Consider the following 27,168-nt stretch of genomic DNA (forward strand, 5'->3'; position numbering starts at 1 on the left):
AGTTGGGAGGGACCAGACCTGCAAGGGAGGGCATTTGGGGGAGATCAGGTCTACAGGGGAGGACAGTTAAGGATGACCAGGCCTGCAGGGGAGGGCAGTTAGGGGTAAACAGGCTTGCAGAGGAAGGCAGTGGAGGCGGGGGCGGGGGCGGGGGGGGGGGGGGGGGAGAGATAGGCCTGCAGGGGAGGGCAGTTGGGAACAAGCAGGCTTGCATTGGAGGGCAGTTAAGGGTGACCAGGCTGGCAGGTAAGGGCAGTTAGAGACAATCAGGTTGGCAGGGAAGCAGGGATTGATCAGGCTGGCAGGGGAGTGGTTAGGGAGTGATCAGGCTGGCAGGAAAAAGCAGTTAGAAGCAATCAGGCAGGCAGGTGAGCTGTTGGGAGTCAGCAATCCTGAATTGTGAGGGGGATCCCAGATTGGATACGGTGCAGGCTGGGCTGAGGGACACACATTTCCCATGTATGAATTTTGTGCACAGGGCCTCTAATAGTTTTATATTTAACCAGCATTTTTTTAAAAATCTAAATTAGGAATTTTCCATATCAGGAATCATTCCAAGTGACAGAAATTTTAAGGAAATCAAAGTGTTACCAGTTACAAAGCTTTGCTTTGGCTTATAACTTATTCTGGCCCATGACTTTAACTTTCAAAGGCATGTATTTCAAGCAGGGGAGAGTAGCAAAGCTCTTCCAAGTGGAAAGAAAGTTGTCCTTGAATATAGAAAGAATAAGTTAGGTGTCAACTTCCTATTCAGCCGGATGAGTGCCATGAAGCTGACGTAGCGGTGATAAATGTAGGTAGATGGCCTTCACCTTGGCAATGCCATGCTCCCTACACACAGATTCATTACGTTTCAGGGTGAACATCCGAAGACACAACACTGTGAACTTGGTTGCCAGGAGAGAAGGGTGTTGCCTTGGGTTTCTCTCATGCCTGGCCATCTGACCAGTCTAGTCTGGAATTGTGGGCAGTGGCTCCTATCTGGTAACAAATAGGATGAGAATGATGACTCAGGAACAAAGAGACAAGGCTTTTGTTTATGGTCCCTTTTCAAAAAATCCTCGGTGCTCTCTTTCTCACCCACAAATTGCCTTCAAAATAAAGATACAATTTCTCAGCCTGGGAGTCAAGGTGCCTTCAAGCTGGCTCCGTTCTATTTGGGTACATGGTCTTGTCCTGGTCACCCTGAGCCATCTGTGCTCCAAGCAGGGTCCCCGCACACTTGCTTGAACCCATCAGGCCCTTCTCTGCTTTGGAGCACTTCCTGCTCCTGTTGGCTGCTGCCTGAGCACTCTTCCCTCCCCCTTCTCCACTTCTTGAGGGGAGAGGTTACATATTCCTTGTTTAGTCCACAGAGATGAGCAGAGAGTCAGGTACAGACAAACCCCATAGTTTCATAGCTGTGGTAGACTTTTAGAGACATGAGATCTACTTAAAGATATTAAAAAATATGTTGTAAAGTCTTAAACAGATGAAATAATACCAAAGTGAATAACATAAAGAATGTAAGTTCTTCTCCATGGACATCCCGTAAGGTTGACCAGTGTTTGTCCTCCCAGACATTAGTCTAGCTGCAGAGAACTAAACTTTTTTCTCCCCAATGATGGCATTACATTATGTACTCTGTTCTGCAGCTTTAAGGTTTGTTTTTCATTTACTATTTCCTGAACCTTTCCCCATGTCAGTGCAGAGAGATGACTTAAAACAAAATCAGTTGGAGGAAAGCCTTCAGCATGCTTTTCTCTGCCCAAAGAGGCCCTGCCACCTGCCCAGGCGCTGCAAGTACAGCGGAGGGGACTGAGCAAAATGGGATCCAGGGCGTTTCTCAGCTTCTGTCCTCTCCCTGGGCATCCCCTGTCACTGGGGACCTGCTCCTAGGAGAGGGCACGCCTGGCCCAGCGCCTTTGGAGGAGGGACCACCTGCAGGGAAGAGAGCCAGTCAGGAGTGGGGGCCCGCTACCTGCAGGAGGAAAATTCCGTCAGTGCACACAGCACCGGGCAGAATTGGGGCACCCTGCTCACCATCCTTTCCCCTTCCTTCCTTCCTTCCTTCCTTCCTTCCTTCCTTCCTTCCTTCCTTCCTTCCTTCCTTCCTTCCTTCCTTCCTTCCTTCCTTCCTTCCTTCTTCCACAGGCTCAGTGGTTTGTCTTAGAGAGTTACTTCATCATGATTGTTCCTCTATCCAACCCGTGCTCTGCCAGCATCTCTGATCTCTACCTCTTCCAGAGACCTGCCCTTCGTCCTCTCTACCCCATGACTCTTGGTCCTGATGATAATTTGGACACCATTGGGATCACAAGAACATTATCCAGCTCTCCCATGACCTGATGATGAATTTCACCTACCCCCTCAGGTTGGAGTCCCAGGTCAAATTAGGATGTTGTCCTGGGTGACTCTGAAGCTCAGCCAGGGTGCAACCACCTCCTGCCAGCAGCCAGTCCCTGGAGAGCAGAAGACACTCCTGGTTGCGCAAGGAAGCATCAGGAGGCTGGGCGCCCAGCCAGGGAAAAACTAACCCCCAAACCGAGCTGCAAACCCGGTTCTTCCTTCCATTCTAACACAGTCCGCTCACTGCTCAACGGAGATCACCCACCCCGGCCCCAGGGCGCCCCTCCCTCCTGAAGTTGCCTTAAATTGAGACCAAGGTTCTGGGTCTCAGTCCCCGCGCGGAGCCCACCGCTGGCGCAATGACGACCGTCTGGCTGGTGCCCGTCGGGCAGAAGCTGCTGGTCTGGGGCTCGCTCAGCGCCCTCACCCTGGCGGGAGCCACCCTCATCCTGAGCTTCCTGCAGATGGTGATGAGCTATGCGCATATCTGGCTGCAAATGAGGCCCGTCCCCACCATTGCGGGCGCCTACCCCTTTGTGGGACACGCGCTGATCCAGAAGCGAGGAGGGAAAGGTAAGGGGCTGAGGGCCCAGGCCCAGGCGGGCCGCATCCACACAAGGGTTGCTGGGCCCTTTGCAGGGAACCGAGGCGCGGGAGCACCTCCCGAGCAGCACCCGCACCCCCGCCTGGAGCCCCGGACTGGAGACGCAGGCTGCTGGGTGAGGGGCACCTCTATCACCCCCTGGATAATGGGTCCCCAGTTCTCTCCAGTTTCCATTACATATAAGTGCAGTGTTTCTAAACGCCTGTCCCTCTGCCTTTTCTCTTCTCCTTTTCCCAAGTCCTGGCTGCTGCTGTCTTAAACCACCGCCTGTAGCCCTAGCAGGCTTGGCTCAGTGGACAGAGCTTCTGCCTGCAGACACTGGGTTTGATTCTGGTCAAGGACATATGCCTGGGTTGCAGGCTCCATCTTCAGTGGGGGGCATGCAGGAGGGAGATGATGAATGCTTCTCTCTCATCATTGATATCTCTCTCTCTCTCTCTCCTTTCTCTCTCTCTCTCTCTCTCTTTCTCTCTCTCTCTCTCTCTCTCTCTCTCTCAAAGACGGTATGAGATATTGACTTGACAAAATGTTAAGTTAATAAATAAATATAGTAAAGTTGCAGGATATAGAATCAATATACAAAAATCATTTGCATTTCTTTATACTAACCGTGGACTATCAGGAAGAGAAATTAAGGAAACAGTCCCATTTACAATTCAATCAAAGCAAATAAAACACGTAGGAATAAATTTAACCAAAGCGGTGTAAGTGCTGTACACTGAATACTGTAAGGTATTGACTAGAGAAGTGATACGGACTACTTTTGTCATTACTTATTTTGTTTCACTAATTGTTCCAGTTTGGAGTGTTAGAAGCTTTTCAGGTTGGCTGCTTGGTGTTTTAACATGGCCCCATCATTTTCTGAGCACTTCCTTATTTTCTGGCATATTTCACTGTTCTTATATTTTTCTCTGCCTCGGCCCTAAAATCAATGACTTCTCCATGGAAAATTGGTTTATTTTATTGTGAGACAGTGTTTAGAAAAACTGAGACCTGGTGCTTGTACTAAAAAAATGGGAGCCTACGTGGGAAGTTATATTATCAATACTAGAAATCTTGTTTAGAATATCAGAGAAGACTTCACAGCAAAATCACATTTAAGATGACACTTGAAGAATAAGTAACTGTTATTAGACAAAAAGCATTAAGAATAAGAGTTTCCTAAAAGGGGAAGAGGTTCTGTAGAGGCCTTAAGACATTTGAGATTAGTAAAACAGAAGAGTTTTTAAATTTTTTTTTTTCTTGAGGTAATATTGGTTAATAACATTATCTAGATTTCAGGTGTACAATATTATAATTTGATGTCTGTATACTCTTTTGGCTGTTCACAAGCAAACATCTAATTTCCATCTATTACTACTTGTTTAAACCCATTTACCTACTTTGCCCTCTCTCCACTCTCCTTCTCCTCTGTAGCCACTACTCTGTAGTCTGTATCCTTGAATTTGTTTTGTTATATCTGTTCATTTATTAACTTTTTGTTTTATATTTTATATATGAGTTAAATCAGTCTGTTTTTGTCCTTGTCTGACTTATTTCATTTAGCATAATATCCTTAAGATCCATTCAAGTTATCACAAATGACAATATTTAATATTAAAAAAAATAATTTCTATTAATTTCACAGTGGAAAGGATGGTGGGGGGAGATAGAGAAATATCAGTGATGAGAGAGAATCAATTGGCTGTCTTCTGCATGCCCCACACTTGGAATCGAACCTGCAACCTGGGCATATGGCCTGACCAGGTCAATGCTCAACCACTGAGCCATGCCAGCTGGGCCATTATCGCATCTTCTTTATCCATGCATCCACTGATGGACACCAAAGGTTGCTTCCATATCCTGCTTATTGTAAATAAAGCTGCAGTTAACATTACTGTGCATATATTTTTTGAATTAGTGTTTTCATGTTCTTCAGATAAATACCCAGGAGAGGAATTGCTGGATCATATAGTAGCTCTAATCTCAACTAGATGAGGAGCTTCCATACTGTTTTAGAGGGGGTGAAAGGGAAGCATCTATCTGCCAGGGCTGGAGAGCTGGGACAGGTTTCCTTTCCGATAGAAGCAGAGCCTGAAGCAGGTCAGGAGAAACTGAACACCCTCAGTGCTCTTGGGAGGCATGTCATAAGGTCACCACAAACACCCACAGTGCTTGGCACTTCTCAGTTAACCAGGTTGTTGCACATATATCACTCATAATTAAATTAGCCTCATAATTCTGCATTAATAATTTAGTAAGGACACCTGTGTGGTTTAGCTTTAAGAGGTGAAAGAGCTGGGAGATATGGAATGAGTTGATCAAAGTAAAAGGAGTAAAAAGCCCAAAAATGTCACAGTAAGAAACTTATTTAAAATTAAATATTTTCTCCTAGAGTTTTTCCATCAGCTGATTAATTGCATTGAAGAAAACAGACATGTGCCAATGATAAAACTCTGGCTTGGCACAGTACCAGTAATAGCCATGTATAAGGCCGAAACTATAGAGGTGAGTTTATGGCGACTGTGATCAATGTTCCACTGTATATTTGGTGGTGTGAGAATCTCATCAGAATACACAGCAAATATATGTCCTTATATTTAATTGAATTCAAATCAATGAGGATTCCATTAAATATCTAAAGCTGTGAAGGTGCCATTTAATGCTTTCCAGATACAGTCTGAGTTCTGGGAAGAGTAGCAGCTTCTACATGTCTATACACATTTGGTATCAAATATATTTGTCCTCCTTTTTTGGGAAGTCTTCAGTTGAACAGAACCATAAGTAGATTATTCTATAAATTGAGCTCATAATATCTGCCAGGCACTGTTTTAAGATTACAAAAATATAAGAAAAATAAAATATAAGTATTTCCCTTACGATGTTCAGAGTATCCTTTATACTTTTATTATTTCAAGTTAATTTTTAAAAAGAGAACACTAATCTGATATTGATGGGGAAGATGTTGTTAATTCACACTATTGAAATTACTCCTAAAACATGTTTACCTTTCTTTTACTTATCATGACATTGGGGGTATTATCTGATAGTTTGATGACAAATGATTCTGTACAGGAAGTAAAAATGGGATAAACAGACCACTTTTCTTTGGAGCAAAATTAACAGCAGAATTTCCTATGCTTGTTGGGCTTGGATACATCTTTCTTATTCATTGTGGTAAAACTCTTAGTGTCTCTGGTACCACACTGCAGAATCTACTGGCCCAGAGGAGACAGCGAGAGGGCCACATATGGGGTTTCAGCCATTGCTGGCCCAATATGAGTGGGCTTAGTATATGTGGATAGGGATCTATCCAAAGCAGGGAACTGCAGCAAGAAGCCTGAGAAACATTTTGTGCATATGCTCTTCCCTTCTGCTTTACTTTGGCTCCAGGCAACCTAACTATATCCATGGTCCCCAGTGCCACCTATGCCCTGGAGACACCCAAATGTGTACCCAGTATAAGCCTTAATCCTGAGCCGCATACCTGCTTTCAGACTATGGCAACTTGAATGCCTCCAAATCAACATACCTGACCATGAACTTGTGATTTCCATCTCCCTAAATGTGGTCATCCTCTGATTCACCCACCTTCTCTTCCCTCACTCCTACCCTCAATAAACAACTACACATGGCTCCTAATTCATGGCAGGAGTCAGGGAATTCTCTTGGACATTTTCCATTCAGGCAACTCCAGCTAGTCTCCAAGAGTGACAGTCGTATGCTCCAAACTCTAATTGAATTTCTTTGAGTCATTGTAATGTAAACGGACCACAACAAAGTAATTGTTATGAAATGTTACTTTAGAAAGAAGTTGTGTTCTAGCCCAGTATTCTTATAACTAAGGTGGTTTTCATTTATCTGTCTCTCATTTTTCTTTTCTCTCTTTCTAAGGTAATTTTAACTAGCTCAAAGCAAATTGACAAGTCTTATCTGTACACTTTCCTACGACCATGGCTTGGCCTAGGACTTCTTACGAGGTAAGTCAGTGTAAGTGGGTAAAGCTGTCTTGTGCGTAACTTATGTCAGGCACTGACAGGAGGTGGTTTTCCTATAGCAAGAATGTGCCATTAGGTAGTAGGGAGAAGCTGGAAAGGTTGGGTGATAGATAATGGGCCTCTGAGAGACAGGAAACCTGGGTGTAATCTCCAGCCATGGCATTCAATAATGATGATCACCTGTGTTCAAAAGAGGGTAAGAAAGTGCCAATGTATAAAAGGAGTGTGGCACCTGGGAGTTTTGAGCAGTAAATCTTGAAAATTTAATGAAAAAGGCAGTCATCCTCAGAGAAGTAAGGGGAGCACAGTAACCTCAGTCCTTGTGCTGCCATCCAGGAACAGGACCCCATGAACTGAGAAGGTGAAAGCAGGACTTTGGCAGGGACTTTGGAGACTTTGAAGATGTTAGGATCAAAGTAGACTCAGGGAGCTCCTTGATCTTCAGAGTTTGAGGTTGGGAAAAGGGAGGAAATTCCTAATTATTGGAAACTCAGAACTTAGAAATTTAGAAAACTTCTTAAAATGTATAATTCTGATTAGTGCTCTTTTAAATATTAGTAATATAAAAGGATATCTAAAATGTGCCCATTCTGTAACTGTATATGAATCTCCCCTTAACATTCTGACCAAAGCATTTGGGAATCTGTGGATTAAGGAGAATTCATTGTCTTGACTATGCTTTATTTGTTTTGGATGTTGCTTTTCTCTTCTTTGTAACCATGTCTTGTATTTCTAGTACTGGAAACAAATGGCGCTCCAGAAGAAAAATGTTAACACCATCTTTCCATTTTACCATTCTGGAAGAGTTCTTAGAGGTCATGAATGAACAAGCCAACATATTGTTTAAAAAGCTTGAAAAACATGTTGACAGAGAAAAATTTAATTGCTTTTTTTACATCACACTTTGTGCCTTAGATATCATCTGTGGTAAGTCTCATTGATTTGTTTCTAGAGCTACGGTATAAGCAGAAAATGGCCCAAATAGAAAATAACACTTCACTGGGAAGGCAAATGAGGGGTTAGACAGGATATTGTCTTCTTTGGGGTGGTCCTTCCGCTAAACTGGGCTCCTGAGAAGCAGTGCCCACTGCTAGGGCTTTGAGCAGAGCCAACCTGCCAGGAAGGTCAGAGGGAAGAAGGAACAGGAATAGGAGTAGGAGAAAAAAAGGTGCAATAGTGAAAGGGGAAAGGAACAATTCTAAAACCTATAAGAATTTATCTTATTTTCCAAGTGTTTGCCGCTGGAAATTAAACACAAGGCATGTGCATGAATTGAACGGTTGCTTCTCACCCATATTTTGCAGAAACAGCTATGGGCAAAAACATTGATGCTCAGACTAATGATGATTCTGAGTATGTCCGTGCAGTTTACAGGTAAACAGACCTTCTAATTATTTTTTAAATGGTTATTGATTCAAGCTTTAAGAAATATGGCTAATAGGTTTTTGCCTGTGTTGTATCTTTTTCATTGTTTCACAATGAAATATTGCACAAAAATCAATCTAATCATTGAAGCTTGTATTTTAATAGTAGAGCATTTATTGTATAAATTATGGAACACCCAGGCTATGGTATAATTTTAAATGATTATTTTATGATATCTTGAGCAATTGCATTATGATGCTTAGTGATAAAATAAAAATAAAAACAGTATTTTAGCATGATAACCACTAGGTGTAAAATTGTTCATTAAAGAAAACTTATAAATATTATTCCAGAATGTTAGCTGTGATTATTGTTTTGTGTTGTGTGCTTCTCTTTCTTGTTTGTGTTGTTATTAATTCTCTCTTCCCATATTTTCTGCACTGTGTATTATTTTTTTTTAGTTGGAATAGTCATATTTATTTGAAAAATTGCTTGAGAATATTCAAATATTAAAAGGCAAGGTGAGGGTTTGGTTTAAATAATTATCTCTTTAAGTCCACTGCCCATTTCATTTTAACATATATTAGCATACGAGAGGCCACGTGTATGAAATTCTTGCACTTAGGGGCAGGGGTTCTCCCCCTACCTCCACAGATTATAAGATCGTGCAGGCCAGGCCTGGGGACACCATCAGTGGACTATCAAGCCAGGGAGGGATGTGGGAGGTTGGCCAGCCAAGAGGTACCCTGGGCATGTCCAGTCCATCTCCTTCAGTCAGATCAGCCTGACTACAGCAGTAAGCTAATATACAGGATGGAGCGTCTGCCCCTGGTGGTCAGTGCACTTCATAGGGAGCAGTTGAGCAGTCAGCATATCCTTAGCATATTACACTTTGATTGGTTGAATGGCCATCTGGAAGACCAGACAGGCAACATAAAAGGCTTTTATTATATAGCCTATAATCAGCCATTCATTACACAAGATACTGACTAGTTTTATAGTGATCTATAAAACAGAATAACAGGGAAACAAACATTGAAACAAATTAGTATAAACTTATAACCCATAATAATTGCCTACAAAGAGAAATAAAATTGATATTTGAGAAGAAAACAGCAATAAGGCCCACAGATTGAGTGACCAGGAAAGGCCACTCTGCAGAAAATTGGCCCGGAAGCAGCTCTCAAAGGAGGAGACCAGGTCTAGGTCTTCCTGCTCCATCACAGGGAATGTTGAGGGAGGGACTCGGGACAGGGATGTGACAGAGGGGCACTTTCCTGGAGAAGAGGACAGCCAGAGGAGTGATCAAGCAAATGTGTGGACATTAAACAGGCAGATCTCACTCCACCCTGTGGCATAAGAGCTATAGGCAGCTCGGGGAGGTCCAGAACTCCTCTGGAGAAATAGAAGGGGAGATCAGATGGCCATCTAGTGAGGATGTTTTGTAATGGCTTCTTCCTTCCTCTAAAGGACCCATTTAATTCTTAAGCTTCCTTGGATGTGTAATAACCCATGCCTTCATTGTTGAGCATAAAGCATAGAGTTCTTAGTAACCACTAAGAAGTATTATCATGGTTGTCACATATTCCCCTCATGGAGACCAGGCACCAAATAGGTACTCAAGCAATGCACATTTTGATATATCAGCTGATACATTTGAATCCTGTTTATAGGATGAGTGAGTTGCTACAAGAAAGGATGAGGACGTTTTGGCTCTGGCATGACGTTTTGTACCTTTTGTTTAAACAAGGATGGGAGCACAAAAGGAACCTAAAGATCTTACATAATTTTACCAATAATGTAAGTCCTCATTTTTTTTTTTATTGTGGACAAACATATATAACATAAAATTTATCACACTCTCCATTTTAAGTGTACCAGTCAGTGGCATTAGGGGCATTAACAATGTTGTGCAACCCCTCCCACTATCACTTTCTAGAAATTTTATAAGTGATGATTCCTATGTTTGTTAACACAGCCAGTCATTAATGTTCCCTCATGGGGGAGGTTAGTCTTCTGGGGAGGTTGTCTATAAATAAATAGTTACAAAATGTAATATCAGCTATGACAGTTTATTAACAAACTGGGCACTATGCTAGGAGAATAAACACAAGAAACTGTGTTATAAGAATCTTCTGAAAAATGTTTGGATTAGGAAGTGGTTTTTAAAGACAAAGAAAGACCATTTATATCAGTATCTTAAACTGGAAAAGATAAAAATTAACTTTAGATATTACTATTTAATTTTTAATGACAAGGAAATTGTAATGTTCTGGATATAGTCTGTCTTTGTGTTAAAAGAATGTTTATGGAAAGGTAAACTTTAATTGAAAACATGCATTATAACTTAAATGTCCTGATAAAAGTGCCAAAGTAATTATATTTACCTTTTGCTGTAAATTTTAGTTTTCAATATGATGGCATTGCTTCCTGACAATGAGGTTCTGTCCCCACCAACAGATCAAGTGGTAGAGTCCCTAGATGTTTGATGAATGAGATGTTGGAGTGAGCTGCCCTCAGTGGAGTATAGCATAATTGCCTGGCAGGAGGTGAAAGATGAACAGTTTGTATTTTATAGGTATAATTACACTTGTCTGCAAATTTCATGCATTAATACCAGTATCAATAATGAATGAATTCCAGATTGGATGGATAATATCAAAAATTGCATACTGAGTGTCAGGCACCAGAGGTTCCAAAAAGAATCAAAGAGAGGACACGGTGCTTGTCCTACGGAACTTGTGATCTGTTCAATCAAAGCAGAAGCAGATTTGATGATTGCCTGAAAGGAGGAAAAAGTTGAAATGTGTAACCAAATTAAGCTCAAGGGCTTCCATTCTTTTACTCACTCAACACATACCTGATGAACATTTCTAAAATGCCAAGCAGTGCTCTAAAGGTTGGAAATATATGAATGAATAAAGACAAATTTTCTGCTACATTGCAGTTGGAGGATAAAGTCACTAAATAACAAATACAATGCCAGGTGGTAAGTGAAATGGAAAAAAGGTAAAGCAGGCTTAGGAAGAAAGTGAGTGCCAGGGACTAGGGTAGCAGGGACCCTGACAGTGTGACCATGGGCAGCAGAAATCTGAAACTAAAGAGGAAGCTAGTCATGCTGGCTTCTGAGGCAAGAGGATTCTAGGCAGAAGGAATGGTAGCATACAAGGTAAATCTTTTCTCCAATACAGCACGTAACTAGAGTGATCTATAATTAGTCTATCATATAAAGATTGTGTTCTCTCCACCACCCAACTTTTTCTTTCAACTTGCTGAGGCCCTATTCAGGAGACTACTACTTTATTCTTATGTTGGAAAGGCTTCAAAAATAGTCCTTGGAAATGATTTGTTTGCCTGACATTAAATTTGTTTTAAAAATCTTATCAAGGAGAAACCAAGGTGTCAGAATAAACATCTATAATGCTGCTTCACACAATTTAAAACTGCAACTGGAAGACAGAGCAGACATCGTCCAGAACCATTGGAATGCTTACTGAGTGGAAATTCTACAACTAGAAGGAAAGAGGAAAAGACACTGAGACTCAGAGGAGCTGTGGAGGACAGAGATGTGGAGACCTGTGCACACGAAAAGGATGAGCAGCTGAATAAGCTGCTGGGTTACTCACAGAGCACTGAAAGGGCTGGCAGCAAGCGTGTGGCAAGCTTTCTCATTTGGGAGGGAGACAAAACCTCCCAACTGCACTGAAATCCAGCTCCAGTTGAGACTTTGGGTACCAGACTCATTCGGGGAGAAACTGGACTGTCCGGCAGCTGGCGAAACTCGAGAGCAGTGAATCTCAGAGGTGTGGGCCACCATTGCCGTGGGACCGTGAGACACTGGGGCCTCTTAGGGTTGGACTGACGGGAAACCAAGGCTATCTGCTTCACCCTGAGACTACACCCCAACCAAGCTGAGCACAGAAGCTCTCTCAGTGGAGACACTGCTGATCCTCACAGCCAATTGGCCTGGAGGTCAATTTCCCCCAGTGATACCAACAACAATCAAGGCTTAACTACAACAAGACTGCACACACAGCCCACAAAGGGGTGCACCAATAATGTCCACCTCAGGTAACTGGGGAGGATGAGCCACTGGGCCCTGCTAGGATACCTAACACACAAAGCCATTCTATCAACTCAGGGAAGCAGCTAAAATGCAGAGACAAAGAGGCAGGTCACAAATGAAGGAAACGGAGGAAAGCAAAAGACAGGATATAGAGTTCAAAATCACAGTTGTAAGATTTTTCAAGAATTTCCAAGGAAAGGCTGATAAATTTAATGAGACCCTCCAGGATATGAAAAAGGATTAAATAGAAATTAAGTATACACTGATTTTAATAAAAAATATTATACAGAGACCTAAAAGCAGACCACAGAATAGCAAGAATCAAGTCAAAGATTTGGCAAAAAACACTCCTCCAGAAAAGCAAAAAGCAAAAAGAACACAAAAAGTTGAAGATAGTGTAAGAAGCCTCTGGGACAACTTCAAGCATACCAACATCAGAATTATGGGAGTGCCAGAAGAAGAGAGAGAGCAAGATACTGAAAACCTATTTGACTGAAAACTTCCCCCACGTGGTAAAAGAAATAGACTTACAAGTCCAGGAAGCACACAGAACCACAAACAAAAGAAATACAGAGGACCACACCAAGACATATCATAATTAAATGCCTAGAGCAAAAAACAAAGAGAGAATCTTACAGAGAAAAACAGTTAATTACCTACAAGGGAGCACCCATATGATTGTCAGCTGATTTCTCAACAGAAACTATGCAGGCCAGATGGGAGTGGGAAGGAATATTCAAAATAATGAATAGCAAGAATCTACAACCAAGATTACTCTACCCAGCAAAGCTATCATTCAGAATTGAAGGTCAGATAAAGAGCTTCATAGATAAAAAAATGCTAAAGGAATTCATCACCACCAAACCAGTATTATATGAAATGCTGAAAGGTATTCTTTAAGAAGAGGAAGAAGAAGAAAAAGATAAAAATTATGAACAATAAATATGTATCTATCAACAAGTGAATCTAAAAACCAAGAGAATAAAAAATCTGATTAACAGTATTAACTGGTGAATATAATAGAATCAGGGGCATAGAAAGGAAGTGGACTGACATTTCTTGGGGAAAAGGGGAATTGGGGGTGCGGGAAGAGACTGAACAAAAAGTGTACACCTATGGATGTGGCAGTGGGGAGATGGGTAAGGGCAGAGGGTGGGGTAGGAACCTGGTGAAGGGGTGTTATAGGGGGAAGAAAAGATGAACAATTGTAATAATCTGAACAATAAAGATTTATTAAATTTAAAAAATTAAAGTCTTATAAAATAATGCCCTAAAAATGTTCACAGAAAGCTTTACTATATTTTCACAAAATCCTAAGTTCCTATTGAGTGAGACAAAACAGGAAAGGCTTAGAAAAAAAAAATCAGTTAAAGAAGCTGGTATATTTTCACAGCAAAATGAACTATTAGGCCATATCAAATTCTGCACAAAAGCATGTGGTCATTTAAATAATACAGGTCATCCATGAACGGGCCAATGAAATAAAGAGAGAAGAAGAACGTACAAGTTGTGAGAAGGGCAAGACCTCTTCCAACAGAAAACGCAAGGCTTTTCTCGACCTGCTCTTAAATGTGGTGGATGATGAAGGGAACAAGCTAAGCCATGAGGCCGTTCGAGAAGAAGTGGACACCTTCATGTTTGAGGTATTTTGCGTTGTCATGTTTGTCTCACCATTTTTTTTTTTTGAGAGAGAAATGGATAGAGAGAAAGCGATAGAAACATCAGTGATGAGAGAAAATCATTGATTGGTTGCCTCATGCATGTGCCCTGACCAGGAATTGAACCATGACCTCATGGTTCATAGATCAATACTCAACCACTGAGCTACAATGTCTGGGCAAAACGATGATTTTTTTTTTTGCAAAGATAACTAACTTTACAAGTAACTACATTAAATATTATAAAGAGAAAACCTCTTAATATGTGGCTTAGCAAATAAAGATTAAGGAGTGATTTTAAGAAGCAGCATGTGGAATATCCTGGAAATGGAGAAAAGGGAAAGCCTTCAGTTTTCGATGGCGGACTGCACGCACTGTACTTGCTCTGCCTGCAGCCGCCTGGGTGTGTGACTCCCCAAGAGGAAGGCTCTGCGGAGGAAGAAAGCGGTGTGAAAGGTCCACAGATCTGACTGCTCCCAGGTCTGTGCTGACTGGCCATAGGAGACAGGCCCAGTCATTGCAGATCTCTGCCTCAGTCCCCTGTGTGGAAAGTGGAAAGATGGGCTATATCAGTGGTTTGAAACTTCTATTTTAAGCAGATCACTTTATTGAAAAGAAACATTATGCAGAAAATGGACATGTGATTCACTGAAAGTGGGCTGTGGGGCCAAATCCCAGCTCTGACCTATATTAGAAGTGTGACTTCGGGCACCTCCTCTCCCTTTCGGGGCCTCTGTGTCCTCATAGTCATAGCATGGGCCGCACAGAACAGCCCTGAGGACTAGGGGAATCATTTTCTAATGTGCACCAGCCATAGTGCTGGCACATTCTTGTGCAACAGATATTGGCTGGTATCTGATGCTGAAGTGGCCCCTGCCCCCATACATGCATCCACGCACTCACACCTGCACATCCACGCACTCACACCTGCACATCCACACACTCACACCTGCACATACACACTCACACCTGCACATACACATTCACACCTGCACATACCCATCATCTCCCACTGGTAACCTCTCACTTCCACAAGAACAACAAGACTAACGATCTTTTTTACAGCTCTAACATTCTTTGAATTCTCATTTTTTCCTTCTTCCCATGAAACAGTGGGCATGTCATGTACAACGACAGTATTGTGACCTCCTCCATAAGAGGATGCAGGCTGTTGCTGCCAGGCCTTTTATTTTATTTTTTTTACTTTTAGATTTCATTTTACTTATTTTTTAAATCTTTATTGTTAAAGGTATTAGAAAAGGTCCCCCATTTCTCCCATTGGCCCCTTATAGACTGCTTTTGCCCCCTACCCCAGCCTTCACCGCCCTATTATCTCTGTCCATGGGTTATGCATATATGCATACAAATTCTTTGGTTGATCTCTTATCACCCACTCACACATCCACCCCTTCCTTCCCTCTGAGATGGAACAATCTGTTCCTTGCTTCTATGTCTATGTCAGGCCATTTATGCTCCTGGTCTGGCAGATTCTTGCCCTGCGCAGTTCCGCCAATGCACTTGTTGGCTCTGTGCTTTGTGTTTGCTGCCTTTGGGTTGCAGACAAAAATAAAAAGGAAGTTCATTTTCAAATTCAAGAGAATCTATTAAAATTGTTTAGCAAGACCACTTCCTCTATGACTTTGCTAAGCAACTGGGTGACATGGGCCAGCTTTTGTCTGGAGTTCAGACCCATTTCTGTAAAGAAATTGCAAGTGAGAGAAAATAACAATCATGCCAACATTAGAGACTTATAAACATATTATCTTGAAATTGCAGAAAAGTCCTTAATAATTCCACTTAGGAACTAAAACAAGTGCTTCAGAGACATCTGTCCGGAAGATGAAATATTACAATGGTCACTTGTGTTGCATAGGGTAAGAGATATAAGAGATATAATATTATTTTTTATTTTTCAAATACATTTTTTCCCCCTGAAGAACTTACCATTTTGCATGAGGAGTGTCCTGGTGAGGGGCCAATGCCTAAAGACACTGAATGGACAGAAAATAAGGTCATCCAGGTGTCACCCTCAGCATTGGAGCTGGAGTCTCCTCACCCCACATCCTCCATGCTCTTTGAGGTGAAGAGTGTGGACTCTACTTTGTCATCAGAAATGCCAAGGCCCTATTCTTGCCTCCACTTCCTATGAAGCTGTTGGGCCTGGGAAAGTCACTTAGCATCTTTTGGGGCTCAGTTTGTCATCTCTAAAATGTGAAATGCAGTATCAAGCATGCCATGAAAATTTTAAATATATATATTGTTTTATTGATTCAGAGAAATATATTTTTATGGAAGGGAGAGGGAGAGACAGAAACATCAATGATGAGAGAGAATCAGTGATTAGCTGCTCCTGCATGCCCCCTACTGGGGATTGATCCCACAACCCAAGCATGCATTGTGACCAGGAATCCAACCATGACCTCCTATTCACAGGTCAATGTTCAAGCATTGAACCAGGCTGGCTGGGCTCGCACAGGTTTTTTGTGAAGAATAATTGAGTTTATTTCGACAAAATGTTTGGTATTTTGCCTCAAACTCAGCAAGGTTTAAGTGGGGCTATTTATCAACTTCTTGATGTGGAGACCAACTCAGAACCACCCATGTGCTCCCTGGTGTCCAGATAAAGCCGACCTTACAAGTGGGAGACAGTGGAGAAGTGCAGATCTGGCCACTTGGCTCAGGAAAGTCACACTTTTATTTCCTCAAAAACAGTCCAACGCACAGAGTTCCCTTGGAAGGCCTCCTGATAGCCCAGCCCAGCCCATACTCTCACCAAGTATGTGACTCTGTCTTATTGAAATGTCCCTGTACCAGAGGCATCCCCATTGAAGAGATTGTTCCCCACTGAGGTAAAATACTGTATGAAATTAACTTGTTCTGTCTGGGGTCACATCACAGGTGTCAAATCCAGAGACAATTCAAAATAGAGCTAGCATCCCTAACCATCTCAATCGAACTCTGTTTTCTAATCTATTCTCTCTCTCTCTCTCTCTCTCTCTCTCTCTCTCTCTCTCTCTCTCTCTCTCTCTCTCTCTCTCTCTCAAATTGTAGGGCCATGACACAACTGCAGCTGGAATGAACTGGGCCTTGTACCTATTGGGTTGCTATCCAGAAGTCCAGAAAAAGGTGGACAATGAACTGGATGAAGTGTTTGGTATGTATGGCCCCTTCACTACTTACACAGAAGGTCCCAAGTCACTGAAGCAAATGGCATTCTTGCTCACTAAGAAAGTGCAGTTGGGCCTGATCTAAAGACACTGTAATAAGCAGGAAGGCTGCCATGTGGAGCCCCTTCCAGGCCTGATGTCCTTTCCAAGCCTCACCCTTTTGTTTACAGGCGCTTGCTGATTGCTTGGCGTGTGACTGCACCAGGCTAGATGCTGGGGCTACACAGACAAATGTCACTGCCTCAGGACCTCTTTGCTTCATAGGTGAAGCAGTCACTGTGTATAAAGTATCAAGTCATGGCTCTGTGCTTGGGTGATATGAGGAAGGGGCTAGTGGAGAGCAGAGAGGAGAGGTGAAGCTGGTTAGTGGGGTCCAGGAGAGCTGTTCCGTATAGGATTGCCGTGGGTTAAGCTGATGGGACATTGATTCTTTTGCACAACCAGTAGGTAAGGAGTCCTAGGCTGATGCCAATAGGGATGTTGTGAGAATCCCGGGCTTGCTCTTTTCTCTCTGTGTCATTTTCATCATCATGGATTTTGTTTTCTTGATTGTTGTTCTGGATCTCATGTTTATCTTTAAGGCATGAAGACAGGGGAAGAGGGGATGAAGGATAATATTAGTCTCCTTTGACTGCTGTCACAGATACTGCAAACTGGGTGGCTTAACACAACAGAAGTTTATTTTCTTACGGTTCTGGACACTAGAAGGCCCAGATCAATATCTCTGAGTTAAATCAATGTGTTGGCAGGGGTGCACTTTTTAGAAGCCTAAGGGGAGAATGTATCTCTTCTGGTAACTGCCAATGTACTTTGGCTTATGGCCACATCATTCAAATCTCTGTCTCCATCTTCACATGACCTTCTCTTCTGTGGGTGTGTGTCAAATCTCCCTGTGCTCTCTCTTATCATGACATTTGTGGTGGCATTTATAGCCTACCTTCATAAAATGTTCAAAAGCACCTTTTCCCCAAAAAAGTAATATTTAAAGGCTTTAGGAATTAGGATCTGATATATTTGTGGGTCACAATCAGCCTACCACAAAGGAACTGTGCATTGTGCCATCAACTTAATTATTTGTTTAATCAGATGTCCTATGGCTTCCCACAGCTGGGAAAAGAAAGGTAAAGGTTGGTTGGCCACCAACACAGTGGTATCTGATGGGTTTTCCCAGTGCAAAGTGGGAAGGAATAATAAAGGAGAAGAGGAGGAGGTGGAAGGCATTCTGGGAAGAGAGGCTCCTGGTGCACAATGGCAGAGTGGAAAAGTTGGCAGATAGTAGTAAGTACTGAAGGACAGGTGGAAATCAGAACATTTGTTAGAACCACTGATAGGTGAAGTTGGAAAAGTAATTTCATGTCCAGATGGTGTGAGGACTGGATTTTCATATCCAGAGGGAAGACTGTGTTTTGTAGAATGGAGACGATCTAAACTCCTGGGCTCTGTTTCTGTCATTTCATTTCTCCTGTTTCAAGTTGAATTTCTCTCAGATTGCCTTTGGTGGGTAAACTGGGTATTCTAGAGACCCGGATTTTCTTTGTAATGTGTTCCCACGTTTGTGTGTGTTTTTTGTTTTGTTTTGTTTTGTTTTTTACAATTTCTAGCCCAATTCTGGTGTCACAAATGGTTTTGGATCTCACATAATTAGTGACACCATTTTTACTAGGATTTTTATTCTGCTGCTTCTCATGCTTTTTGCTAATTGTTCCTCACTTCTTTTCTATACCCAGTATTAGTTCTAAATTAAAAAAAAAATGTTTTATTGATTTTTTACAGACAGGAACAGAGAGAGATAGAGAGTTAGAAACATCGATGAGAGAGAAACATCAATCAGCTGCCTCTTGCACACCCCCCACTGGGAATGTGCCCGCAACCACGGTACATGCCCTTTGACTGGAATCGAACCTGTGACCTTTCAGTCCGCAGGCCGACACGCTATCCACCGAAACAAACCGGTTTCGGCAAGTTCTAAAAACTTGCCGAAACTGATCTTTGGATATTGAATGTAAGTATTCATTTATCTCTCTCTCTCTCTCTCTCTCTCTCTCTCTCTCTCTCTCTCTCTCTCTCTCTCTTGTTTTTGTTTTTTTTTGTTTGTTTGTTACTGGAGTAAACTTCACATTTACTTTCATTATAAGAAAGCAACTGGTACACTTTTAATGTTTAAAATTGAACATTACCTTTTCTTTCCAGTGAAACAAACAAACAAAATATTAAATAAATGGGAACAAAATACAATATAGAATGAGGAATCCAAATAAGATTCTGCAGGTCTGCTATTCTCCCATTGAGTGGCAGGGCCCAGGCCATTATTAGGAGAGACTTTATTTTAAAAGTATCATCTTAAACTGTATCATCTTAAACTGCAAGGAAGTCCATTAAACATCACAATTAAGTATACCAAAGGGGAAGACTTGTTGTCAAAATGCTACTTAACTACCCCAAACATATCATATCTACCCTTTGACCTTCTATAAACATTTTTGTTGTTGTTGTTAAAAAAAATGTTCTATACAAGAGGAAGTAGACAGGTGTATGTTGGTAAATGCTAACTGTTCTACTTCACAGAGACACAGTCTAATCTGTGTGCTCAATGTACAGGGAAAGGAGGGAAAAAGCTAGAATTCTGTGCACTGCTTCAGGGGCTGAGCCTCCAGCCTCCAGCGGAGCAATGTAAGCAGAAGGTTTTTCTTTCCCATGGAGCACAGGGGCAGTGATTCCATATAGTGTTTGTTGAGTCAGGAAAGGATAAAAGTGAATTTGGATTTGTATGCGTTCATCTATGCCTTAGCATAGACACCAGACACCAGGTGGGTGAGGGGATGAGTGGGGATGTATGGGTGCAATGAGGGGATAGGACATATATGTAATACCTTAATCAATAAAGAAAAATAAATAAATAATAATCAATGGAAAGAATAAAAATACCTTTTAAAATAAAAAAGAACAGTGAATTTGGAACAGAAAGTGTTAGAGATTCTTGTCTCACTGTATTGGTATTTCCCCCAAATAAGTTGAGAACCAGGATGTAAGGGACAGAAAAGACTTTAAGAGCAGAAGGACTGAGCCTAAGAGTAAAACAAAACAAAAATAAATAAATAAATAAAAAATCCCACACTGCAACTTGCTCCCCGTGACTGGAGGAAACTTTCAAAAAGAAGGTTCAAATCCATGAGTGTTCCTTAGTCATCTTCTCCTTCATCCTCATCAGCTTCTTCGTTGGTAGCTTTCAATCCTCTCCCTCTCCTCCTCCATCATCATTTTCTTCTCTTCTCCTTCCCCTTCTTCATCTTCCATATAAGGAAGCAAGTAGTAATGAATTGGATTTTACAAACACCACCTTGGAATATCTCTCCACCTTATCTGCACCTGCATCAGAGTGGCCATAAACCACATTTTTGGTTCTCAGCCTCTTCCTGCTGGCTTGAACATTTCATCAAATCCTTTCCAGATATTTCAGTGGACTTTGAAAATGCATCATGGCTTGCACTTAGATGAAATTCTTTGGGTGAACTTATTTTCCAAGGAAGAGTATTCATTGAAAGGGAAAGCTGTTCTATGACCTGATCTATTACTTTTCATTTCTATCACTTCAACTCTGGTTAAATAACACAGTGCCTTCCCATCCATTTCCCCAAGCAGTGCAGGCATAAAGATGGTTGCAAATGTTGATACTTGGAAATTTGGGATTTGGGCCATCAAGTTCTACTTCTGAAAAACAATGGTTGTCAGAATTGGTTATATGTTGATCTTCAGAATTTTCTCACTGGCTTGTCCACTGCATTGGTCAATCTCATTTTGTCTTTCTCAATATGTTGCTTCCTGCTGTGTTTTTTCTCCCATTGGCAAGACCAAGAAGCCATTTGGATTTCTTCTTGAGGTGGAAATGGGGGCGGGGGCCAGGCTATGGGGAGAGTCCAAGAATCTGACCCACGAGAAGATACACTTCTGGAAGAGGCTCTGAGAATTCAAAATTAAATGTTTTAAAGTTATAGTTTCATGCATTCACAATGTTATGCATCTGTCACCTCTATCTAATACTAACCCATTTCAGCAGCCAAAAGGAAACCTGCATCATTAATCAGCCACTCCCCATGTTCTCTTCCTCCCCTGCAACACCTATTTACTCTCTGTCTCTATGGATTTGTATACTCTGAGTACTTCCTCCAAATTTATGATACAACATGCAACCTTTTGTGTCTGTTTTTTATACTTAGCATTATTGTCCCATTTTATTTTGATTATATATACTTTTAAGAATTTTACTTTAACTGTTGGTATTTAACAGTGTATTGGTGTTATAATGTATTCTATTCTAACATCTTATTCACCAAGCCCAAATAATTCTTTCATTTATTTTATTTCATGTATTTCCTTTGATCAGGGAATTCTGATCGCCCTGTTACCTTAGAGGACCTGAAGAAACTTAAATATCTGGAGTGTGTTATTAAGGAGACCCTTCGTGTTTTTCCTTCTGTGCCTATAATTGCCCGTGAACTTAATGAAGATTGTGATGTTGGTGAGAATTCTTCCATGAAAGTAGTGGGGAGAGTGGACTTTTCTGTATGTGTGTCTTGCTCTGTTCTCATGACACATCAACTGCCTCATGACAGGAGGGTACAACCTCACAAAAGGCTCTCAACTACTCATCGTTCCCTACGCACTGCATAGAGACCCAAGATACTTCCCAGACCCTGAGGAGTTTAAGCCAGAGCGGTTCTTTCCCGAGAATTCGACGGGACGCCATCCATATGCCTATGTGCCCTTCTCTGCTGGACCCAGAAACTGTATAGGTTTGTATCCATCAGAATCGTTTGACCTTTTGGGTGCACATGGAAAGGGGTTTCTCACAATAATGTCTTTGAGATGTAGTGTCTCAGATATAAGTCTGTTAAAAAAACAAGTTGTTTTATTTTTTTTCCTCCACTTTACTATGACTGTTGCAAAGTATATCAGTTTTTTAGGGCTGCTGTAACAAAGCACCACAGACTTGGTGGCTTAAATGACATTATTTCATTTTCTCACAATTCTGGAGGCCAGAAGTCCAAGATCAAGGTGTCTGCAGGGCTGGTTTCTTCTGAAGCCTCTCTCCTTGGCTTATAGATGGATGTTTTCTTGTGTCTTCACATAGTTTATTCCTGTGTGTGTGTGTGTGTGTGTGTGTGTGTGTGTGTGTGTTTCTAGTTAATCCCACTCAAGGATATGTTTTTATTGATTTTTAGAAAGAGAGGGAACCATTCACATGAGAGAAATATTGATTGGCTGCCTCCCATATGTGCCCCAACCAGCAATCTATCCCACAACCTAGGTGTGTGTCCTGATGGAATTGAACTCACAACCTTATGGAGAATGTGATGATATATCAACCAAATGAGCCACCCAGCCAGGGCTTGATCTCTTCTTTTTATATAGACACCAGTCAGGTTAGATTAGAGCCCTTCCATAGAACCTCACTTTATTTGACTCACCTCTTTAAGGCCCCTATCCCCAAATGCAGTCACATTCTGAAGTACCGAGGGTTAAGAATTAATTAGGTGAAATTGAGAGAATACCATTCAGCCCATAATATAAAGCATAACCAGTTTCATGGTAGAGTTTTAAAAAGTAGATTTTTGGATTGAAGAAGAATATAATCTATATGGTAGAAAGCATATTTATAACAATGAATTTATTTAACCTGTTTTTATTGCTTTTAAGAATTGCTTTTTTCAAAACCAAATAGAAAATGCCCACCATATGACCAGCAGAAGTACATAAACAAAATGAAAGCACACCACCATGCATTAGAAGCACTTTTGGCTTTAGTATCTCTGACATTTTATTGTTTATGTAAATGCAGGCATTGGTGCAATGAGGCCTGGTAACTCTATAGTAAACTACATGAAAGGTCCAGGAGGAGAGCATTCTAGAGCAGTGGTTCTCATGCTTCAGTGAGCCAGGATTCATCTGGGTGCTGCGGGGGCTAGATTCCTTGTCCCCAGAGCTATTCAGATGCCCTGGTGGGAGCAGGGAAGGGCACTCAAGAATATTTATTATTAGGAAGCATCCTGAGTGGCACTGGTTCCCCCAGGGCCTACTGTGAAAATCTAGCATCACTTGCTTCCTCTGATAGAACCTGTTCTTTCTCCCATTTGGGATAGATCTGTAATAAATTCATGTTATTTTCATTGATTTGAAGGTCAAAGGTTTGCCATGATGGAAGAAAAGGTCATTCTTTCATGCATCCTGAGGCATTTTTGGGTCGAATCCACCCAGAAAAGAGAAGAACTTGGTCTGGCAGGAGAGCTGATTCTTCGTCCTTCTAATGGCATCTGGATCAAGTTGAAGAGGAGAAACACAGATGCATCCTAACTGTATTATTGGGCTGTGCCCTCGTCAGAATAAGGTCTTTTTTTAAGAGAAACTTTGTATTTACAATGTGTAGACCATAAATTTAATAGTCTGAATCCCTACACCTAATTTTTTCTTATCCACACTTACCTTGGTGTCAAGTCTTCCAAAGAGAGAGTTTTTATATTTTCATCACCACCATTTCCTTACCCTTGGTCTTGATCCCAAAAGGTGAGTTAACTGATGTCCATACTCAAATAAACATATACATTTCTCAACAGAGGGACCCATAGGCCAATTCAAGTTCAATTGACAAACCCAAAGGATATAAGTTAGTTGAGATTCTAGAACTTTTTAAGTTATTCTTGTTGAACACAAATATACTTATGTACATATACATTTCATTTGAAAAAGTAATTTAGTACTCAGGCTTGAGTTTAGGTTTTAAAAATTATATTAGGTTTTAATATTTATGATGATACTTTTTAGATTTTATCAAGGAGAGATCATTTATTAGTTGACTCATAGTTTCTGTGCCTATTTCCCTTTTAACCATGTACTTATGGCCTTCATTTCATTTCATCCTACATAACCTCACAATTACCTTTACACATCATGTATTATCAGGAGAGAATCCTCTTGGTGATCTCCAGTCCTTCATAATGGCTTTTGGAGCTGGAAGCACCTTAGTCCTTATCAGGTTATACTCTTTCATTTGAACGTGATAAGATCAATCAGGGTTAAGTTCTATCCAAAATCATACCATCAGTGGGTGAAAGGGATGGAAATAGATAGAGGTCTAAATCTTTACTACAATAAGCTAATGCTTTATGAAACTCAGGTCTCTAACTGTGTATATCGTTAGAACACAGATCTTCCAGAATTCTCCTATCATTAAGGAGAAGAGAAGTCGCACACATATAGTAATCCAGCACTTAGTTTAGGGTGAAACTACTGTGAATTTCAATCCTCCAGAAAATACCAAAAATGAATTATAATGTAAATTATGGTCTTGGTGCGATTATAATGTGTCAATGTAGGTTGATCAATTGGAACAAATGCACTGCTCTGGTGGGAGATGTTGATAATGGGGGGGGGGGGGAGGTCTGTGGGTATGTGGGGGTAGAGAGTGTAAGGGAAATCTCTACACCTTCCCCTCCCAAACTGAGACACCCTCCATTCTTCTGTGAACCTAAAATCACTCTAAAGAAATGACATCTTAATAATAATTTTTTAAAGTTCATTTATCTCAAAATCTTTCAAAAAAATTTATATTAGGAACATCAAAGTGATTATTTTAAGCTTAAATTCAAATATAAACACTAAGTATATAGGACATAATAAAATTTTTCACATGAAGAAGACACTGTGTCATGGGTCCATGTCCTCGGTGAACATAAAATGAGGGCCCTAAGTCAGACCTACCATTACAACTGTTATTGAATGGTTCAGTCACCTCATTAAGGAAATCATAGTTCACCCAGGTGAGAAAGTGCACAAGATTTCAGTGAAAATCCAGACACCACTTCATTGAGCTTCATTATTCTGGTGGGTATCTCAGTTTGGGTATTCTTCAAAGGACTAATGTTACTGAAAATAAAACAAAAATGGAAAAATATTTTATTCTTCCAAATGCAAGTAAGAAAAACTATCAGATGATAAGACATCCCCACTTGGAGACTGCCTGAGGCATTCAGCAAAGGACATCAGTTAACTCACCTTAGAGCTGGATGGAGTCCCCACTTTGCCAAGACCTGGTGGTTCTGTGAATTTTGCCAACTCGATTTTTCATCAGTAAAATGACAGCATGAGAGAGGGGTGAGAGGACAATAGGGGTGTAGGAATTAATGACTTCTCTCTCTTGTAATGCCTAGCAACTCCCAATTTCCTGGTTTATTCACACTGTTATATCTTGGATGTAAAATATGTAAGATGGTGTATTTTGAGGTAAGCTAAAGAGAAAATGCTTAAATATTAAACACAAAAACTTAATGATTCATTTGGATGGGGTTGTTTTGTTTTATCATTGTTTTTGAAATAAATCTTTGATATTTTGTTCGCTTTTTTTTTTTGTGAATGAAGAGGGCAGAGAGTTAAAATTCAAATGCTAGTCATTTGAACTTATTTCCCCATTCCCATTGGATTTCATGTAGCTATAGTTTACTATACAAATCTAGAACATCTGAACATATTTCTAAATATAAAAGTTAGAATTTTTTCCTACCATTTTTTAAAAAGAGAACACAGATTAATCATTAGAGAACAAATCATTTTACATTCTTATATAATAGATTTATCCCTGGACTATTTCATTTTTAAAAATATATACTTTATTGATTTTTTACATAGAAGAAGAGAGAGGAATAGAGAGTTAGAAACATCGATGAGAGAAAATCGATCAGCTGCCTCTTGCATACCCCCTACTGGGGATGTGCCCGCAACCAAAATACATGCCTTGACCATAATCAAACCTGGGATCTTTCAGTCCGAAGGCAGATGCTCTATCCACTGAACCAAACCGGTTTCAGCGAAGTACAAGTAGTTTTGTTTGTTTTGTTTTGAATATGGGGTCAGATTAGAGCATCCTTTAGGCTGGGAATGGAATAATCAGGCCAATTTTAATTGTTTCAAAATTACCAATTTTAAAAGGTAGAACTTTTCATGAAGAAAACTATAAATATTTATTATAGAAATGTTTCATGGGTTAAAAGGAAATGTTGGTATCAAGTTGATGAAACTAATTTTCAGGAATCCCCATTTTGCTCTCCGCCAGATAATGTCATGTCCATGGGCTCAATCGCCTGTGCTCTGGGTTTGGAAACTGCCCCATTGCCCAGAAGACAAAGTGACAGCAGATGTCATCTGTGCATCTGCCCTGGCATTCCTCCGCATTCTTGGTGACAGTGCTATCTCCTTGTCCAGGGCCTCATAAACTTCTGTGTCACAGGCTGGGAAAAAAGCAGAAAAGATGCTATCTTTCAGACTCTGGGGCCACGTGGAGAGTTTTTCCTGTAGCCACTGTCCCTCCTCCTGGCTTACCTTCTCAACTCCTTCACCCACTTTCCTCAGATGTTGTTTTTATTTTAATCTCCTTCATTCCTACTCTCGCATGGAAACAGAAAAGGAATGCCCATGTCCTTCTTACAGGGACACAATATTAGACTGGAAATTCTTTCTGCGATTTGCTGACCCAACCTCGCTTGTCTCCTTAACATCAGTGACTGGCTGATTGACTAACCAACTAAGACAAGTGACATCTCAACAGTTGCTGCCTTTGGTTTGAATTAATAGGTTTAATAAAAACTTTCCTCTAAAAATTTCAGCTGTGAAGGAGGGAAAAATGAATGCTGAATACTGATGTAATAAGATAGGGCCTGTAAGATACATTTGGGTTAACTACGGTGGGGCTAATAGGCATACACACCTGCATGATACCTTTGACTCCACAGAGAAAGAACTTAATTAGGAGACTTTATTTCCATATGTCAGGGTTTTCTTTTATAGCCATAAGGTCATGTGACCATACATATATATCACAATATATGTATGGTCAATATGTATATACAAATATATGTGTGTGTGTGTGTGTGTGTGTGTGTTTAGAAATCTTCATGTTTTGTGTCTTTTTTTTTTTTTACTTTAGAGGGGAAGGGGAGGGAAGGAAAAGAGAAAGACG

General features: G+C 40.9%; 1 protein-coding gene across 2 annotated transcripts in view; it reads left to right on the top strand.

Moving 5' to 3' along the window:
* The first annotated feature begins 2,570 nt into the window (after window positions 1–2,570).
* Window positions 2,571–27,168, top strand: part of LOC311619414 (cytochrome P450 4V2-like) — a 171,126-nt gene continuing 146,528 nt past the window's right edge. Inside the window, exons 1-11 of one of the 2 annotated variants that reach the window (XM_084877723.1) lie at window positions 2,571–2,901; window positions 5,307–5,419; window positions 6,806–6,891; window positions 7,646–7,836; window positions 8,214–8,283; window positions 9,948–10,074; window positions 13,798–13,983; window positions 17,050–17,152; window positions 21,547–21,681; window positions 21,776–21,955; window positions 23,341–23,579. In XM_084877723.1, coding sequence (XP_084733849.1) covers window positions 2,688–2,901; window positions 5,307–5,419; window positions 6,806–6,891; window positions 7,646–7,836; window positions 8,214–8,283; window positions 9,948–10,074; window positions 13,798–13,983; window positions 17,050–17,152; window positions 21,547–21,681; window positions 21,776–21,955; window positions 23,341–23,513 — 1,578 coding nt within the window. In that variant the 5' untranslated portion in view covers window positions 2,571–2,687 and the 3' untranslated portion in view covers window positions 23,514–23,579. Of the gene's footprint in view, window positions 2,902–5,306; window positions 5,420–6,805; window positions 6,892–7,645; window positions 7,837–8,213; window positions 8,284–9,947; window positions 10,075–13,797; window positions 13,984–17,049; window positions 17,153–21,546; window positions 21,682–21,775; window positions 21,956–23,340; window positions 23,580–27,168 lie in introns of those variants that run through there. The other variant, XM_084877722.1, reaches the window with a different exon arrangement.

The sequence above is a fragment of the Pipistrellus hanaki genome (genome assembly GCF_964339955.1).
Source record: "Pipistrellus hanaki genome assembly, chromosome: 3".
NCBI lineage: Eukaryota > Metazoa > Chordata > Mammalia > Chiroptera > Vespertilionidae > Pipistrellus > Pipistrellus hanaki.